The 20,218-nt window shown below is 34.5% G+C and overlaps 1 protein-coding gene across 3 annotated transcripts in view; it reads left to right on the forward strand.

The window, feature by feature from the left end:
• IFT74 (intraflagellar transport 74) overlaps positions 1 to 19,516 on the forward strand; it is a 38,710-nt gene extending 19,194 nt beyond the window's left edge. The window contains exons 10-20 of one of the 3 annotated variants that reach the window (XM_062017807.1): positions 657 to 719; positions 1,661 to 1,804; positions 2,133 to 2,173; positions 3,324 to 3,403; positions 6,423 to 6,476; positions 9,753 to 9,850; positions 10,760 to 10,886; positions 13,743 to 13,906; positions 14,576 to 14,701; positions 17,137 to 17,197; positions 18,651 to 19,516. In XM_062017807.1, the coding sequence (XP_061873791.1) occupies positions 657 to 719; positions 1,661 to 1,804; positions 2,133 to 2,173; positions 3,324 to 3,403; positions 6,423 to 6,476; positions 9,753 to 9,850; positions 10,760 to 10,886; positions 13,743 to 13,906; positions 14,576 to 14,701; positions 17,137 to 17,197; positions 18,651 to 18,766 (1,074 nt within the window). In that variant the 3' untranslated portion in view covers positions 18,767 to 19,516. Of the gene's footprint in view, positions 1 to 656; positions 720 to 1,660; positions 1,805 to 2,132; positions 2,174 to 3,323; positions 3,404 to 6,422; positions 6,477 to 9,752; positions 9,851 to 10,759; positions 10,887 to 13,742; positions 13,907 to 14,575; positions 14,702 to 17,129; positions 17,198 to 18,650 lie in introns of those variants that run through there. The other 2 variants (XM_062017808.1, XM_062017809.1) reach the window with 2 other exon arrangements.
• Positions 19,517 to 20,218: the final 702 nt, after the last annotated feature.

Below are 20,218 nucleotides of genomic sequence, written 5' to 3' on the forward strand. Positions count from 1 at the left end.
AAGTTTTCTTCCTGTACAAAATTAAATCTGACTGTTCTTACTGTTCTAGTAAGTCTGAATATATTAAAAAAAATGAACTGGACTTTGCAAAATTTTTGTGACTTCACAAATCCTAATGTTAACAAAAGCAGTATGGTTTCTACGTTCTCTGGGATCATCTAGCATCAGACATACAATCTTAGAAAGTTTCTCTGTATATTCTGTGTGGAGATAGACATCTTTTGAGGCCAGTGCTTCCCAGCTGTCTTTGGATATGCTCAGTCGCTGGTCAAGGCCTACTAATCTCTTTCTGGACTGTGAAGAAGCTGGTGACTAGTTCAGGTTTTAAAACTTGACTTTAAGCTTCTGAAGTAGAGATGATAAATGTCACCCTCAGTATTAATTTTAAGAAAAATGATGGCAAAAGGAGAAACAGTTTTTTGGTAATAACCCAACTGCAAATGACAATGATAAGAGTTTATTGGAAAAGTTTGATGCTGAAAATAAGTAGATATTGTATCTGAGTTACTTGGAGAAGTTGGACACACTCTTGCCTTTTAAATTTTTAACAGAAGAAATTAAATGTTTTACAGCATTTGATAAATACTGAGTTGCAGAACAAAAAAAAAATAATCTCATCAAGTAGTAATTTTTATCTGATTTTTTTTCTTTTTTAGGATCTGATTGTTCAACAGCAGGAATTGGATGCACTAAATGTAAAGGAGGAGACTCTAAGAGCTGTAGGTGTAATAACAGGAAGTCTCTGTACCCGCCTTTATTGAAATCTAGTGTAAAAAATAATGCAGTAGAAAAATTTCTGTAATGTTCCTCCTTAAATTTTCAGGTACTGTAGGATCCTGCCCTAGAATAGGAAGGAAAGCTGCCTTTCTGTTTTCCACCAAAAATTTCTGATCCGTTTGTAAAATTGTTTCTGTTAGGTGCCAAGTACAAAATTTTTATAGCAATAGTGAGATTTCCTAGCTTTAGTTATTCATGTTTTTAAATGTTTTGTGTGACATTAGGTTGATTTGAAATTACTCTCTGAAGGTAAAGGTGAAATTATCATTCAGGTCCTTCTTAAGGATTTGAGAGATCTAATTTTTCAATGTGTTTTGAATTTTCAGGATGTGTGAGAATGAATACCTTGTTCCACATTCTGTTTCAAAAGCAACTGATGTGTGAAGCACAAAGTGTTATTTGCTAAGATATTTTTTATCCCACATGCAACCATAAACGCATGACTTTAACACACTAATAAACTGAGAATTTTTTTTTCATATTAAATCTTTTAAGGATGAAAGAATCTATGATCTGAAACATACAGTCATATTTTTTTTTAAAGTATAATTTTCATATACTACGAGACATTTTTGTGGTCCTTTTGAATGCTTTATATGGTTTATGATGCCCTAGAAATGAAGAATGAGTAAATCTATTCACAAAACTGGCCTGAGGATGAACTCATAGAGCAAGTAGTAGCTGACTGGGATATTCCTCCCCAGAAAATGCAATGTCAAGAATATGGATTATAAAGCTTATTGTTTATTCTGTGTCTGTACTGCTCATAAAAAATAAGCTTCACTTTCAATGTATACATAAGCATTGCTTAACTGAAGCGTAATTTCTGCAATGGTCTCTTGCCATCTGAAGACAGCTAGTGGGTGTTTGCATTTCCCAACAGGAAATAGCACACTCCCAGGTGAAACAGGAGGCTGAGCATCTGTATGAAAAGCTCCATGAGCTTGAAGAACACCGAAATCAAATTGTTGCTGAGGATAAGAACATGGAATCTCCACAGGAAGAAAGAGAGAGATTACTGAAACAAGTAGGAACATAAAATGTTATGTCATAATGTAAAAGATTCTCTGAGTCAGCATTTTAATGGACAATAATATATGAAAATATGTAGGTCTGAATCTTGCTTTTATTTGCTCTCCAGGCAGCACAAACCATCTGAACTGTTAATTGGCTGGATGGAGTGTTTCAGGTTTAGCCAAGACAAAATTGGCGCAGTCACCTTTTTAGGTGACTAACTTGTTCCAGTGCATGTCATGTTGATATGGGAAAACGGATCCTGATGAACAGTTCTATAACATAACTCCAGACAGTTATTTATTTATTTCATATGTTAAAGTTGTTCTACTTTTTTATAGGTTAAGGACGACAGTCAAGAAATAGCAAGCATGGAAAGACAGTGAGTAATGCCATTACATTGTTGCTACACATGATATGTAGACACTAAAGACAGGTAATTGAATCCCGTCATGTATTTTTCTGGAATTTTAGAATTTAAATCATCATATATTAGAATATCATCATTTTTAAGGCCTCTGTTGATGTTAGCCTTCCATAGAGAATAGAATATATCCTTCTGTTTCAGCCAAACAACCCGGATTTAGATCTACATAATAAGAGACTTCCTTATGAACATGCCTTGAGAATGTAAATTGATAATAGCACTGACATAATCTTCTCTAAGGCTGAAGAACACATTTATGTGTAAGAGCTGCTGATCTGGGACATCTGTGAACTTGAGCAGTCACAATTTGAAGAGTTTGTTTGTGTACCTAAAATGTAAGAGTGACAAAGTTGCTTATGGAAAGTTAAACTCTAAAGAGTAACAGGGCATTGCTTCTTGATTCTTGAGTATTGGACTTTTCTGAAGATTTGAAAGAAACTCTGTTAAATGTTATAAGAAATAGTAATGTACTGGGGGTTTCTCTCATTTTACAGAAAAATTGACATTATTACTAAAGTCCCCAGAAACAATTTTACATTATTTTAAGGAGTGTTCCCAGCTGTAATCATTAGTTAATTTTTAATGCATTGACACCTTTGGATGATAAGTTGATTAGCAGAAATTGCAGAAAGAAATGGTAACAGAGAATTATATTTGAGAATTTACCTAGAAACGTTTTTACATAGAAATATTTTTAAGGCAATCTCCTCTCTCACTGCAGTTGATTATGTAATACACCATTTTACTTGGCATTTTCTTAGTGGATTTTAGTGAATGCATACTGTTCCTCGTTACAGTTTACCAATGTTGTACCTTTGCAAATCTGTGCAGACACCAGCAGAGGGACTAGTGGAGTCAATTAAGAGCTGCATAAGACTCAAGAAAAATTATTTTAGTGACAAGATGCAGCAGTACTTTAATAGCTAGAGAGACTAAGATGGCAGGTGCTTTACATATATCTTTTATAGTAACAGAAGTCCTCGGTATTTTTTCAGTTTTGATAAGCTTAGGCTTGCTATTTTTATCCTTGATTTTTATCTCCATTTTTTTTTCTGAAGTAAAAAAAGCATTTTATAGCATACTTTTGAACTTGTCTATTTTTCAGGCTGACAGAAGTAAAAGAAAAAATAACCCATTTTAAAAAGGTCATTCAACAACTTGATATGGATCTGGAAAATCACCAAGGTACTATAACTAGAGTTGTAGCACCCTATGCAGAGCTGCATCTGTTCATATTATAACATATATTGTTATCAGACTTAGTTAGTTGAAACTTTTAGGCTTATGCAAATGTCATTATTCACCATTAGGAGAAGGTTTTGTGTCTAGGGGTGCAGACTTCTTTTTTCAGATGTGAGAAATGGGAAGTATCCACCTGTAGTGATATGTTCATCGAGTTCATATCAAGTAGTAAAACTGCCATATAAAATAATAGTACAGATGTCTGGTTTTCTGTCCCAGTTCAATTTTTAGGACTACTTAAGGAATAGAATATCTCTCACTGGCAGCATTGCAGAACCAGCTCAGCTTTTTTTGCCTTTTGCGTGATCAGATGCAGTCAGTGAATGTAGAATTGAGAATGTTAAATAGTATTGTGGAAAGCATACAGAATTTAGTAGTACTTTTATCTATCTTTGAAATTTCTTGGGTTATTCTTTGCAAGAAGAGAGCTTAGAAACTTAACCTCCAGCAAACACCTGCCACAGTACCTTAGGCTGGGCTAGACTGGGTTTTGGGATTTGTCCTAGAAGTTACGGTTCTGGAGGAAGAAACAGTTTGAGCATAGGCTCTCAGCAACTATAGAAGATTCTGCCTGCTTCTAGGTAGGTAGAAAACCTCACTATAAGGCACCTTGTTTGCAATGAGTTACATAAATACATGCATATATTCTGGAAAACTTTGTAACAAGTCACATTTTATAGGACCGATGAATTAAGGCATTTGCTTTTTTTTTTTTTTTTACTTTATACCTTTTCTTAGACAATCAGTATGAAATTTAGCAATAAATTTCTAAAACTGGCCCTAAACAAGTGTTGCTACTTCTCATTCTCATATTTTACATTACAAAATATTTCATGTTTCTCCAGACATTTTATTATTTTTGTGCAAATAATTTATTAAAACATCTATTAGTTTTCTGATTTCCAGATGATATCATTGCCAACTTTACTATCCTGCCTTAATTTTTCTTTTTTGTTTGGCTTGCAACTCTATTTTGTGTCTTTGGAGAAATGCAGAAGGTAAGGAGTTGCTTTTCACATTTCGTAGTTAGGTTTCTGCACGCAATCATTTATTGCTGGACTCCATGTCTTTCACTGTTTTAGAAAAAGACTTGTGTTGAAGAACAATTAAAGCATATGTAGAAGAAAGCATGTGCTCCTTGCTAAGATATCAAGATATTCAGAATAAAGTTACCTGGTAGCCTAATACAGAGGGAATTAAAACTGTTGCTGTAACATAGAGTGAATAAAGAAGATATTGATAAGAAGTACCTTTAAGATATAGAAATCTAAACCTCCAACACCCTTTTCTCTAGTGAGTGAAGCGAGAATTGTGGAAGATTATCCATACTTCTGCTCTAAATCAGCATCTTTGTGTGCCCTTGAGATTCCTGTCCTCTCTCCCTCTCTCCTTTGCTGATCAACTTACTTCTGGCTCAGTTTTATTTTGTTTATTACAAAGCATTCCCCAAAGAATTACAACTAAGAAATTTTTTATTGTTTCAGGATAAATATTTCAGGACTAGAAACATTTTTTAATCAGGAAGAACAAAATAAATATACCATAAATAGAAATAGATATTTCAATTTTCACTTAAGAAAATATAAAAATGTTAAAAATTCTCCCATTTTTATATGGAACATGTATATCGAATATATGTATATTCTATTATGTGGAACATATATGGAAAAATTAGCAGTTACCTTTAACTGAATAGTTGAGATCAACATTAGCTCAGACTTAACAATTCAAGAGAGTCTGAGATATTGATGTAATAATGCCATATTTGAAGAAAATCTATTTGTAAAAACATTTTAAAGGTTATGGCCTTTAGTTAAGTTTTTTTTTTTAAACACTTGGCATATCATGTAGCTTTCTTTTTCATGGCTCATTGTAACTAGACCTAAGAATAAAACAGGCAGAGTTACTAAATAGTGGAGTCTTGTCTTGCAAAATGAAAGAGAGAGTCCAGCAATGAACAAAGCAGCAGCTGCAAGGAAACTGAAACAGAACCACAGTCCCTTAGGGGCACACGGGTGTTCTTATTGTTTGTATGTACTAGATAAAAAGGAAAGCATGGGAGTGTACAAGTAAAATGACCTGGAGAAATTTGCTTGCTCAGTTACATCTTTATCTGCTTCATTCTTTTGCTTTGTGTTCTTGAAAGTTACAAGATTATGCTGAAAATTAATTATTGACCAAGACCTAGACAATTGAAAATTTAGATGTTTGAAACTTGAAATGATTCTAAAGGGGCTTAATTGTCATATTTTCTTGAAACTTGGGACAAATATATCAGGTCTTCCACTTTACTACTAAATTTTAATTAAGAGCTATTTATAATCAGTGGCTGAGTTCAAGGACAGAGTGAATTGTGTATTTGGTGTTACACATTACTCCTAAAACTGCTATAATGAATATGCATGGAAGTGTTCTTTTAAACTTACAGAGATCTTTCTGTGCATTTTATTTTCCTATACCACTGCTTGTACAGTTTTCTTGCTTATTTCCCTGAGAATATCACTGTGTTGCTTACAAACTGTATATCCTTATGAAAGTCTGTTCTAATCAATGAAAGTACCATTGAAATGGCCCGTATGTTACAGAGCTGCAGAAAGTTTTAGCCATGGTGTCCAAATACACAAAAGCATTTGTTCTCTATTATTGAAATCCACCTGACTTCAGAAAAATCCTCTGAATTTCCTTTGTTCGAGCCAAGTATTTATCCCAGTCTTATTTGGCAAAAATACTGACTTCTGAAAGATTCTAAAAATTACATTGAGGTTGACTAATTAAGGTAATTATCCTTTTCTCTATATATCAAAGTGTTTATGACATATTTGTCTGAAGTGACTATATTAAACAATATGAGTCCTGCAGTTTCTAGGTGTACAGAATCTTTTTTTTTTTAAAAAAAGCCATTTTGCCTACCTAAAGGAATCTGAGATAATACGAAGTTAAATCAATGTTAAATCTCATACAGGAGAGGAAAATTGGAAATACAAAGAGCTGAAGAAGAGAGAAGAAAGCATGGACAGTAAGTTGTCTAATTGACTTTAATTAGACCTAATTGCACTAAAATACAAATTTTCTTGTATTGTTAACACTCAGTTAATGTAGAGCTGAAAAGAACTGATGTCCTCATCTTTGCATAAAATTTCCGTGGTCTACATCAGGCTAATTGGTATCTTAGGACTTATAGGACACTCATGAATATTTAGAGCATCTTTCAAGTCTTTTCATCAAACATTAAAGTTCTTAGGAACGCAGCTTTATTTTATGAAAGCAAAGCTGAAATTAACGTAAAAATTCATTTAAATAAAAGCTATTTGATTCTGGTTAAAAACAGAACTTCAAAGAGACAAGCGTATACATCACATAATTCTTTAAAATTAAGGCTTTTCATGACTTTATTCAACATAGATTATACTAAAGATTTTTTTCCATATTAAAAGGTTCTAATATTTTTTAAATATACATAAAATATACATTTTTTTAAAATATACTCTATTACTAATCTATAATGGTAGACAGCTTACAGAAAAGTTGGTCTGTTACTCAGCAAAAGGGGGAAATGATCAGTAAGCAAGACATGAAGGCTAAAGGGTTGTCTAAAAATATTCAGTATAAGTTAGGGGTAGCATAATGCTGAAGGAAAGGTCTCAGCTGACAATATAGAAAGATGGATAAGAATGTACTTACAAGGTTCCTGAATTTTTAAATTACCTGATCTTCTGAGAAGCAGAAGGGCAAGTTCTCAGTTGATCTTGATTTTCAGTATGAAAACGAACCACGAAAGTGAGACTTCACAATCGTTCTTACTTCTGTGGTTTTGATTCTACTTCTGCCCTTAGCCAGAGGATAATGATGCAGTTTCAGAGCTGTTTGAGATTAACTGAGAGATTTGGGAGAACACACAGGAGTCTTAAAGGTGGGAAAAGAGCAAATATAGTACCTGTCCTGAAGACGAGGAGCCAGACAAGTATAGACCAATCAGCTTACTATCAATTTCTAGAAAGATTGTGGAAAAAATGAGCAAGCAAACAACTTGTAAACATTAAAGAAACAGGAATATGAGTAATACTAGTATTGATTTGTCAAGAACAAATAACTTCCTTCTTGGACAGAAAAATATTACAGAAAAAGGTAAGAACAGATGATGATGTGTACTTTGACTTTAGTACATGTGCTGCTGTCTCATGGGTGTTCTTAGAAGCAAGCTAAGGAAATATTGTCTGTTATTAACCTATGGTGTGCATTTGATTAAAAAATTGATCAATTGTGAAAGATTCACTGCCAGAATGGAAGGGTGTATTGGGTCATGTTTTGCACTGTGTTGGAAGTTAAGGTTAGGTGATATTTTTCTTAGTTAGTTGGAAGACAGGAGACAGAATAAGTAAATAGATTCACAGCAAATGCTACATCAGAAAAACTGAGATCGTGTTGGAGGACAGTTGAAGTTTAAAATACCTGAGTGATTTTCTCTGTTAGAAGTTGCCCACTTCTTTATTTAAACAAAAAAAAAAAGACCAGCTCAATTTTTTTTAAGCACAAAACATTAAGTGAGGTTTTCAGTAGTATTACTTTTTTTTACTGTCTTTCTCTTAATTCTGTTGTGCTCAGTGTACAAAATTCCTGTCTCTATTTCACAGCAATAGATGGTATGAAATACCCAGTAAGTACCCTTTGAGGAAGGAGCTCTTTTGAGATCTTCTTTTGCTCCTCTTATTAAAGTATAATTACACCCTCTTTAAGATAAAACAAGATCATTCTGAAGGGAAAATATCACAGAGAGGAAATAAAATTTCCCTTTCTAAGGACAGCATTATCTGTAGCCTGGTCACTGGAGAAAAACAGGCAATAGTCTTATTCAGCACTTGGGACTTGACTAGCTCTTTTCAATTGCAGGCTGTTTTAGCTTTGTTTTTCACTATGCTTCTGGTTTCTTGTTCACAGCAGTGTTGGCAAAAGGTAAACCTTACATTTTTTGCAAGTACAGTCCTCTACAGTTACTGGTCAGCATTAGATGAACCAAAAAATTACCTTCTTGAGCCAGCTAAATCTGCATCAGAAATAGTCATGATTGTTAACAATCAGCTGTGCATGTCAAAAATGTGTTGTCTAATGCTATTCATTTACATCTAAGGATTCCAAATGTCTTTCATCCTGACATCTACGGATCTTTGTAGTATTAGTGTTATCTCCTGGCTTTTATAAAAGCGTGTTTTCCACAGTAAAAGTTTTAGAAGCTGTGCTCTGTGAAGCATCTCTATTAACACTTTCCTGTACAGTATTGGAGATGATGTTAGATATTATATAGTTTTCTTAAACATAAATGTTTTATTAGTAAAGGGTTTTTAAATTAGTATTTTCTTAAAATCATGTATGCTCTGGGATCCAGAATTTAGTCTGTCCTCATCCCTTCAGGACTTGTCAATATTTCCATTAGGTAGTTTCTTCTGTCTTCTTTCTCTCTTCCCCATCTTCCCATCTTTAATTTAATATTATTTGATCCTTCTTGCCCAAACAAGCAATTCTTCTCTTTTTCATCCAGCTACTAAGTTCACTAACTGTTTCCTGAATGTTCCTGTGTATATAAGCCACATTTCAGAAGAAGACTCAGCAAGAGAGAGATGATCATAACTGATAGCCCTGGGTGGTATCTTGATGGACCTCTGACTTTCATGTCATGTGTCCAGCAGCTTTTTTTTTCAAAACATCTCTTACCAGAAGCACAATGTACTTTGACTAGGATGCAAGTACAGAGTATATATCACTATCACAACTGACATATCAGAATCAGTAGGATACTTATTAGAGACATGGAAAAGTAACATCATATAGAAAGAGGGGATACCAGGTGAATATTGGTCTCATGTCTTTAGCAGTGTTTTCCATGGTCCCAGCCATTTGAGACTGTGAAGTCACTTGTTTCCTTTGTTTAGTAGCCCATTTTGATAAATTTCAGCAATATGAAGTCCATCTGAGAGAAGCATACAGAAAGGTGTCAGAAATTATGCTGATGAAACTTTTTTCCTATTGGGTAGCACCTAAACAGTATTCAAGAAAATGGTGACCTCATGTCATTAATCTGTCAAATACGTGTCCCTGGAGAAAGTTTCCTCATTTTCATTACAAATGGCTGGTTTCCAGAGCTCTACCACCTGTCTCAAGTAAACTAGAAACTTTAAAATTACTTGTCTGAAATTGTGCAGCTTATCAGTTTTATACAGAGTATTGACTGGAAATGACAAGGGTTTGTGCTGTACCCATGCACATACCAGTCATCTTTATTACATTTGTTGACCTCCAGGTTTTCTGGATACTTTTGAAGACATAAAGAAACAGGAATTGGAACGAAAGGCTCAAATAGAAGCCAACGTTGTAGCGCTCTTAGAGCACTCAAGCAGGGTAAGTGCATTTCCCTCCACATGTGACAAGCTAGGAGTTTAGAAGCACGGAATAGGAGAATGGATAGATAAAGAAGGATGGTGGGTTTTATGTGTTATGAGTCAATATAATAATTATAATAATAATCTCTTAAGAGAATTAATCATTAAACCATGCACAGCTATAGTTAAAGAAAGAAAATCTCTTCAATGTCTCTTTTCTGGAAAAAGAATTTTGAAGACTAGATAATAGTTGTGACTAGAATAAAGTAAAGGTTTCCGTAATTGTTGTACCTCATCATCCGTTATTCTGTTCAGGATAAAGATTTCAGAATACTGCGAATGAAGCTTCTACAATATTTTGTGTACCTAAAGTCTGCAAATCTCAGATTCTGTCACTACTATTAAGTAACCGACAATATTCCAGTCATTACTCTGATCTATTATAATCATGTCTAGAATAGCCTGCTGTTTTTATATTTAATATGCATGCTTTAGAAGTTGTTCCTATTTGCAGTCTGACTTTTTTCACTTTCAAAACATATTTTTCTTCTAACATTTTTCGTTCTTGTGGGTTTTTTTAAATTTTAGCATTCTTTCAGCTGACAAAACTTTGATTATGTCATCATTAATTATCTTTTCACTCTTTCAGTGTGGTATACTAAAAGCTATATTTTAAGCAATAACATTTTGAAAGAGATTGGTATGGAAACACAGTTTATACTTGCTGTATTTTTTTTCATCTTCACTAACCTGTCGGTATCTTTTATCAAAAGTTGGCATCATGAAAATTATTCACATTTAAATCATTTCAGAATATTTCCCCAATTTTCAGTTAGTAGTAAGGCAGGAGAGTTTTTAACTTGTCCAGTTGCTATTTCTTGTTCCAAAGATACAGCATGTTCTCATTGTTGTTATTGGTAACACACAGAATGTGAATCGAATGGAACAAATTTCATCTGTTACCAATCAAGAGCTGAAGATTATGCAGGAAGACCTCACTTTCAAATCAAATGAAATGCAGAAATCACAGAGCACTGCTAAGAATCTGATTACAGGTGAGATCAGCAATGAATTTTCAAAATAAGATTTGAAAAAATGGGGTTACCCAAGTTGTTACACTAATAACAAGGAAAAGATCAGTGGTCTCCAAATATTGATAAGCAGTGGCAGGTTAACAAAGTGAAACTCCTGTGAGTAACAAGTTATTTTTATTCCTCAGGAGTATTTCACTTACTATTACCAGTAAATTATCAGTGTCCTTACACATATATTTATATGTTAAACAGATGTATTTTAATACAAGCATACAAAGTTCTTTGAGCTAAAAGTTTGACTTTACTAATATTCACCTAAAAATAAATGTTTTTCATGATCTTAAAAAAGCATTTAATAAATTGAAGTAGAGACCTTCACAGTTTTCTAACCATGTGCTGTATGTAAAGGTGCTTCTTAATATCACTTCCTTATGTCTTACACTTTTCTAAAGGAGTACCTGTGTACTGTGAGAGAATAACTGGCAACAACAGTAAATAGCTCACAAATTCTCAGACTTTGGTTTTGCAAATTGAATGTCTATTTTGACTTCATTTTGGAAGTACTCAGATACTTCATGTGTAAGAATTAGCAGGATGTGGCCTGTAATTTTAAAAAGCAGCCAATGTTTTTATTTAATTTCCATAACAAGTACCTATTTAGTTCTTTATTCGCACTGTTTATAGTGGATTTGTTCTCAGAATTCTAAGGCTTTGCCAATATCATTATTGGTTCAGTAAGTCTTTCCTTGTTTGTTTGGCTGAAGGGAAGAGACAGGAATTAAGAACCATAAATCGTTTTGTTAGAAGGCTATTACGTGCTGTACTTGGTAGTGATTTTCAAAATAGGAGCCTGTGTTGTAGCGTCAAAGTAGTTACATGCTAATAAGTTGTTACACAGAAAATGTTACAGAAATTGGTTGCTCTGCTGTGTATTTGAACATTTAGTGCTCAATGTCTGCAAATACTAATTTTGCAGTTTTAGTATACTTTAAAAAGCTGGGCCATACTTACAAGTTCAGATATGACTTAATGTTCTTTCATGTAAGCATCAGTTCTTATTACTTTATAATGTAAGGGTGTTCTGGGAACACATAGCACTATACATACATTATTGAAAGACATATTTCTTTCTTTGCTAGGGGAGAGAAAAAAGTTACAGTACATAATTTTCAGCAGTTCATTTAAATGATTCGTAAGTAAACTTCTGAAAGCAAGGAGTCACAGATACTGTAATAAGCAAGAGCTCTCAAAAACACTGTGAATGTTGAGTTTGCACAGTTGAAGTTCATCCTAACCCTTGAATTATAGCACAGTCATCTTCAGGATTCTGTTGTTATGATTAAAATCTGGATTTCCATATTACCTTGCCATAACAAAGATACAAGAAGTCCACCAGCAGAAACCTTTAAAAAAAAAAAAAAAGGAACCCATGAAGAGTAAACAAAAGTGCTGATGGCACAGTTTCTTAAAAACAATTCCCTGGGTCACTGTAGTTTGCTGGGAGTTTGCTATTGTGTACACACTGCCTGCTAGATGCTGCAACTTTGTGGCCTATCAGAAGAAACTGGGCTGCATCCTCTTCCTGTCCCTTCCGTTAGAGAAGTTTTGAGGTATTTTAGATTTGAGGGTTTTTTTCATTGAGGCTGTTGCTGGATAAGATTCACTCTTTCCAACTTCTCCCCTTTTCTCCAGAAAGTGTGAATGGAGAGGAATAAGCTCATTGCTGTCTCACCATAGCTTTTACCAGTATGTAGGTAGATCAGTTTAAGAATCCTTTCTGGCTTTTTTGGCATTTGTGTTGTTATTACTTGTTACATGTGAAATAAATCACAATTAATCAGCTGTGTATTACTTCAAAATAACAAAATATAAATATTTGAAAAGTATATAAAAAGCAAAAATGCTGTGATCAGGCCTAAGTCCTTGAGAAAATCTAAAGTTGTTGTCTGCTATTTCTCTCCAATTTGAATTATATTTATTTTATAATTCTGGGATTTACTGATTTTACGATTAAACCCCTGATTTATTAAGGTCCTTAAGCATTTTTCTGTCTTTACATCACAGTGCTGTAGGAGCAAGAGGAATAGAGCTGCGGCCTCTTTTGTGTTTTAGGATCTGACACTGACCAATACCAGGAACTTTGAAGTGAAACTATGGGCAGTTATGAAATATTCTAAACAGAGGGGAAGTGTTTTCTTCTTAAGCCCTCTAGGGTGGAAGGCAGCTTAAACATTGATTCACAGGCATGCAATGAAGTTCCAAACCTTTAATTTTTTTAAACACTTCTTTTTACCAGTGTGGAAGTTTTTCATATTAATACAAATATTGTACACATGCTGGAGCCTTTCGGTCTTACCTTTTGAAAGTGTGTTCTTCAGGATAGTTGCACATCATACATAACAACTTTGGCTTGTAATTTTTTAAATTTTTGATTCCTAAAGAAATCACCAAAGCACTCAGAAGTCTAAGCCAGAAATGTTAATTAAAGACAACATTTCACTCTGAAAAATGAATGTATGGCATACACAATAGGAGGGATAAGTACCAAAATCTTGCTATGGCAAGGTTTTGTTCAAGTAAGATTTTCCCAAATAGCTCCACTAAATAAACCATACCCAGAGGTTTTGGAAAGGTAAACTCTCCCACTGTCACTTCAGCGGCATATCCGCTCTTCTCTGCTGTAAAGATCTGTCTGCACTGGTTGTTAAGTTGAGAGAAGTTTTCTACCCTTTTTCCAGATCAAAATATAAATCTAAATGTGTGAGCAAAATCATACCTCATAAATCTTACATCGTACATCATAAATCTTTATCTAGTGAGCAATTATTATGGAATAAAAAGTACTGTTAATTAGACATTGTGTATCTGGTGATCTAGAGAGTCAAAAACTGCAAATGGACCTGCAGAAGATGGATCTCTTGGAGGGCAAGATGGCTGATGAACTGGCTTCTTTTAAAGACAAAATTGAACAAACAAAATTGGAGTTGGAGGTCTATAATAATTTGCCAGCTCTGAAAGCATCAGGAGAGGAGAAGAAAAAGGTAATGAAGGGAATGAAACCTTGGATTATACAGAATTTGTGGGGGGGATGGGTACCTACTGGAAGGGAATCCAGGTCTTTGGCAACTGGAAATCCTGAATAATAGCTGAAAACTCGGCTTGTATACCAGTGCAAATGAATCCAAATGCTTCTATGCTTATATGTGTGATATATGAAGTGAGTACATGTAGTAAGCTGTCAGCTTGATACCTTTTGATAACTTCTTTCCACTACATTTCCCATTTTTTTTAGTTATTCCTCAGGACTTCTCTGCTGTGACTAGCCATAAATTTAAATTTAGCAATCTAACCACAGAACCCAAACAAAAAAGAAAAAATCAATCTTACCTGTATGTGCTCTAAGACAGACTCCATCTAGAGTACTTGCTGTTTCACTAATGGTAAATTTCCTACAAATCCTTAACATGAGCATTCCCATTTATGTGGATATAGTATGGTCTAAGTCTACAACTCGGTCATAACCACTGTTATCTTTAGAGTAGAGCCTGTATTACTAGACAAAAGCCTTATGAGTTCTTCACCTGTGTGATCTTGTTCTGAAAGGAAGAAAATGTAACATCTTGGAAGCTGAATCAAAACAATGTGTCTGTAGCACACTGAAAAGGAACTTATCCATTAATCGGTTTGTGTTGGATTTTTTCCCCCACTAGAGTCTCCAGGATGACAAAGAAAAATTAACAAAACGTAGCCATGCTTTCAAGACAATAATGGAACACTTGAATACAGAGTATGATACTCTAAAGAGAGAGCTGCAAGAGAGTGAGACACATTCTCAGGTATAGATGAAGACCTCTTCATTGTTTCTATAGCAGTTTTGGTTTTCTCATACACATGAATCATTGTATGGATGGAATTAGTTTATTCCTTCCCAGGGAGTTTTCAAGGTTATATGCTGTTAAATGCATAGCCATATTTTCTGTTTTCAAACAAAAATTAATATTGTGCTAATGAACTTCTTGTAAGCTTTGCATTTCAGAGTTACTAGGCAGAGGTCTTTCTGAGCTTAGAAATTGTGCAAATCTTTTGTTCAAGTGTTTGTATTAGTCTTGCTCAGAACTCTCCTCTTTTGCTTTTCATCTTTGAAGAGTTTTGAGGACCAACTTAGAAAGAAATTACAGGGAAAAAAAAATAGTCGTAGCTAAATTACATAAGATCTCTTTTGCTTTTAAAGGTGTGGTGGTAAGTTTTTTTCTTGTAATTTGTACTATTAATTCCATTTCCTTTTTCCAGTCCTTCTCCTCCTTGGAGACCATTGGAGTTTTAAGGTTTCTTCAAACTTCTTTAAACACAAGGAAGTTTGTTATGTATTTACATTTACATTTCATAATTGAATCAGAAAATGTTTATAAACTCTTGCGCAACCTGGGTTTTTCCATTTTAAACATTCATAAATTGCTGTCATTTTGGCAACAAGACTTATCTGTTTGGAATGCACAGAAGGAAAATGCTTAACCTCAAGAGAAGCTGAAAAATTGAATTTTGTTATTTTCTCTGCATGTCATTGATTTTTTTATTGTTTCAGATTGTTGAATTCTTTGTTCTTTAAAACTGCTTTTTTTTATAATTCAGTTAAAAGCTGAAGGTGGTGTTTGTACGTGTTTAACTTTCTTCTAGAGTGAACTTTATGGAGCAGGTGAGAGGGCATTCCTCTAAGTGAGGAGGTATGCATATGTAATCGTAGCACTGTGGGCTAACTCAAGGGTGATTAATATAAATCCCCAAAGCCACACACCAAAGTCTGCAAGCCTTCAGATATTGTGTATTTTTTTTAATGCCAAGATCAGGTTACCCTGCTTCTGCAGGGGGGTTGGACTAGATGATCACTAAAGGTTCCTTCCAACTCCTACCATTCTATGATTCTATCAGGTTCTTATTGCTAGAGATTATGTAAATCAGAAAAGGATACCCAGTCAGTGTTAAGAAACATGCATAATGATGCTAAAAATTTTATACAAAATAGTAGCATTTCTTTAGTTCATTAATCTGTGGCAGTTCTAGTCCAATGTGTGTGGAAAGGATTTGTTTCTTTGCCTTTTATGTCATGAGCGTAAATTTTATGAGGGTGAATGAGGTATATCTTGATTACTGATTAGTTGGCATGCATCAAGCATTTTGAAGTACAAATAGCATTTATATATCTTGAAGATTTGAGCAGTTTTGCAAGCGGTTGACTATGTGAGTTGTTGCCTTCAAAGAGTTACTATAAAAATGCACTGAATATTTCCTTTGATATGTGTCAGGCAGTATTTCAAACCCAGGCTTGTTTACCCACTGTACTGATGTTACAATGTCTACAAAGGGGGCAATAAAAATTTTAACTGGTCAGAAGTACAATATCTTAGAAGCAAGTGGCTGCCATGTTTGCTGTGAACCAGTACACATTATAACCAGTTCTTTACTGTAATATTAACTTTGAGTACTGTAGCAACTATTTTCCTGTCTTCTAGTTTAAGAGTAACCTTCTAAGTAAAATCTTGCAATATTTTCTTAAATTGTTATCTTTTTTCCACTGACAGTTTAGTCTGAGAGTGATTTTCAGTTTTTGCATTTAAAAATAACATGTACATATCTTGAAATGCAGAACCTTGAACAGTAACATCAGAAAAACAAATATAAAAGTGTATTGTAAGGAAGCAGCCATCAATATAATGTCCACATTAGTTTCCTGTTGATGCTAAAAGTATTGAAGAAGTGCCAGCACTTAACCCACACTCCTACAATCTTCTTGCTGCAGCTCTGTTCTTATCACAGCTTCTGGCATCAGACAGGAAACTTAACTATGGAAGTAAGGAAGTTTCTTCTGTATAGCTCAAAGACCAAGGCAGTGTCAGGAAATACTATATCTTTGGTGATTTTAGATCTCACTAATTTTAAGAAGAGAATATTTAGACGATATTAAGTGTAACGTGAATTAATGTCTCACTGTAGTGTTCACCTTTTTACTTCAGTCTTGCTTACACATTTCTCTATATGACAAGTCTTGAATTCTTGTCTGATTTTTTTCCACCTACTGCTACAGTTGCATACAGTGATTTTGTATAAACAGATGTAATTGTGCTAAATGATATCTAGGTAAATCATTTTTTCCACTGTTTCTCCTTTCTGTGGTGTTTGTGTAATAACTACGATCTTACATTTTTAGGACGTTCTTTGTTTAAAGTTCGTGTGTCGTAACTATCATTTTCATTTTGAGCTCTTTTTGAGTTTTCAGCTTACAAATTTGGAGAGGAAGTGGCAGCACCATGAGCAAAATAACTTTATGATGAAGGAATGTATCCTTTTCTTTAAGAAATACAGTAAGATTCCCACATGGTATTAATCAAGGAAGAAGTGTGTTTCCTCCAGGAGAATAAGACAGGACAGATTGGTGAGCAGGAGACGGGAGGAGAGTAAAGGTGATGCTTTGCAAATATCTGGTTAGCTGATAGATATTATATATAGCAAAATTTGCATACATTTTCACAGGATCCTAAAGCAGAAGAGTTGTCTTGCAGTCTGGAATTTTTCCTTTTGGGACAGATTTGCCATTAGGTTTCACACAAAGATAATCTTCACATCTGTCCAGTCTTCTCTGAAATTATTCAGCAAGTATAGCATTATTTTAAAATCTTTCTAGCATGGTAACTTTGTTTGGTATTTTGTATTTTTAAAAATCGGTAAAGAAAAAGTAAACAGCAAGTTGTCTGCAGGTGATGCATTTCTTATCAAATGAAAGAGGAATCATGTGTTAGAGTGGGGAAAAAAACAATAAATGTGGTAAGATATGACAAGGAGATGCTTTAGCTGCAAAATGGGCTGGGATAGGAGAACTGCATTATAGCTGTCTCATTATGTGGATTTTAATTAAGGAATTACTTTCTTGTAATTATTGTTACACTTCACTGTATCATCCAGTGTTGGACAATGGACATTGCCATGTGTCTCAGAAAATGGCATGGAGTGTATGTCAAGAAATTCTGTAATAGTCTACCCATCAGCAAAAAAGAATATTAATACAGGATCTGCATATAGCATTGTCTTTTTCATACCCCAAATATCCTATTTCTCAGGTGATAAGTGCTCTAATTCTTAGGAAAAAAATCTGAAAAAAAGTCTTGGACAATGTAGTGTAATTGAAGCTACCGCCTCTATGAAGAAGGCTCTACCAGAATATTTTATTGAGGCAAGTCTCTTGAATCCTGTTTTTTTCTAATGGAAAAAACCCTAAAACAAAACAAAGAAAAACAAAAAGTTGATTGGGATATTGAAAGTGCCTAACTTCCTAAAATGATATTATTTATCCAGGTGCGGATCCTTGTCCAGAGTTCTATATCTGCTTGCGCTAGTGGAGAGAAAGGTCCTGCTTTCTTGGACTTTCATAGCCAGAGTCCTAAAGTGCCAACTGTATGGCTGTAAATAGCTGAGTGCCGACTGAAGTGGTTTTGTTTGGGGTGTAACAATTGGCAGAGCCTCCCACCAGGGACGTATTGGCTGTATATATGAAAAAACAACTGACTCAAGCACGTAATCTCCTTGTTTTGCGTTTAGGTTTTTTTTACCATGCTGGGCATGAGATGGCAGCTACTAAATTAGTGTAAAACTTTTAGCCCCAGTTTAAGTTTTTCCATTATTTGCAACACTTGACAGTTTTCACAGGAGGAAACTGACTTTATTGTGGTTCCCTTATGATCTCTAATTATGCTAATATTTATACTGGCAGGTTGATTCCTTAATTCTTTTAATCAGTCATAGCAACAAAAAGTCAGGAGAGTGACTACCAGCCAATAATGAAGAACGTGAGAAAGCTGATCACAGAATACAATAAAGCTCTCATAGAAGCATTACAAAACACCAAGAACTGAACCCTTCCTGCCCCAATGGAGCAGCAGTGTGGGATGTGCAGGGGCAGCATGGAAAGCTGCGCTCATTCACTCACCACTGTGGCCACAGAGCTGCTTTAAAGTACTTTTCCAGGTTTTTAGAAGTCACGGGTCATGATAGCATCTCTCCTTTTGCAACATTTAAACATTTTAGAAATAAACTTCTGAGGTTCAGAAACTTGCAGAAATAAAAAGAAAGTACTGCACAATGAGTGCAAAATCATCAGGATGTTTTACTAAGGCCCACTGATTCCTGGGTCACACCTCAAATGTGAAACTTCAGTCTGCTTTACACAAGGAAGCTCTGATTGTCTTGTAGTCCTCTCTCTGCCAAGCAGAACAGGAGTTTTCCCTGAGTAAGGGCTGCCTAACAGGCTCTCAGCCTTTTTATCTTGAGTGAAGCATCTAGTAAGACAGATGGTAATATCAGCACACTGTCTCCACTTAAATAGCCATTTATAACAAGTAAGGAAAGCGAGTAAGGATGACAAGCATCCTTTTAAATCAGAATGGCTTTGTAGCATAAAGTCTTAGACTAGAAGAAAGTCTACTTTGGGTCTGTCAGCAAATTTTCATTTCTCAATGGAGAACTGACTAACTTCCTTATTTTATAGATATATATATTTTTAAGTGTAATCATAGGGAGTGAACTGTGATAAGAATTAGTGAAACATAGCTAATACTGACCTTGTGCAGAGAATTTTACTTTTGTAGCATTTACCAATAAAGGAAGTAACAGAGAAAACTGTTTGTGTTTTCTGCAATGTGTTGGGGATTTTTTTTACCTCAGGCTGCAAGCTGCAGTGTCATACACAACCTCTACTTTGACAAAAATACACAGGAAGAGATTCAGCAAAGAACAAAACCAAGACTTACAAAAATAACAATGTGCTTTATCACACAAAGATTTCAGAAAGCAGTTTACAGAAAAGAACATTTCCATGTATGTATTTCCCTGACATTCTAAGTGTAATGCAGTTATAAACTACCTATTGATAATTTCCTTCACCTGGTATGTTGTAAGATAGTCCAGATCAAAGATAAAAAGCACAGTTGACTGTAGCTAGGAATCTAAGCCAGACAGTAGTCTAGCCTTTTACAAAAAATAACAAAGAACAGTGAGATCTGGATTTATAGTTGTTCTGCTTTCTTAGAAAAGTTTTCTGGAAAAGTAGACAATATGTTTCATTCTGTACAACTGGAGTAGACAAAGAATTAGAAAATGCACTAAGTCACTTAATATAGAAGTTCTGTATTTTTGTCACTAATTTTCTCCAAATCTCTGATTGTCATTTTGGATGTAAAGGGGTACATAAAACAAACACAGCAGAGATTCTTGTGGAGACCAGTGTGGAGACCAGATTCAGCACAGCAAATGCTGTTGTGCTGTATATTTACATCTGTACAATATTTAGAGATGGTGGAACAGGATTT

Source organism: Colius striatus, chromosome Z (assembly GCF_028858725.1).
Source record: "Colius striatus isolate bColStr4 chromosome Z, bColStr4.1.hap1, whole genome shotgun sequence".
In the NCBI taxonomy this organism is placed as follows: domain Eukaryota; kingdom Metazoa; phylum Chordata; class Aves; order Coliiformes; family Coliidae; genus Colius; species Colius striatus.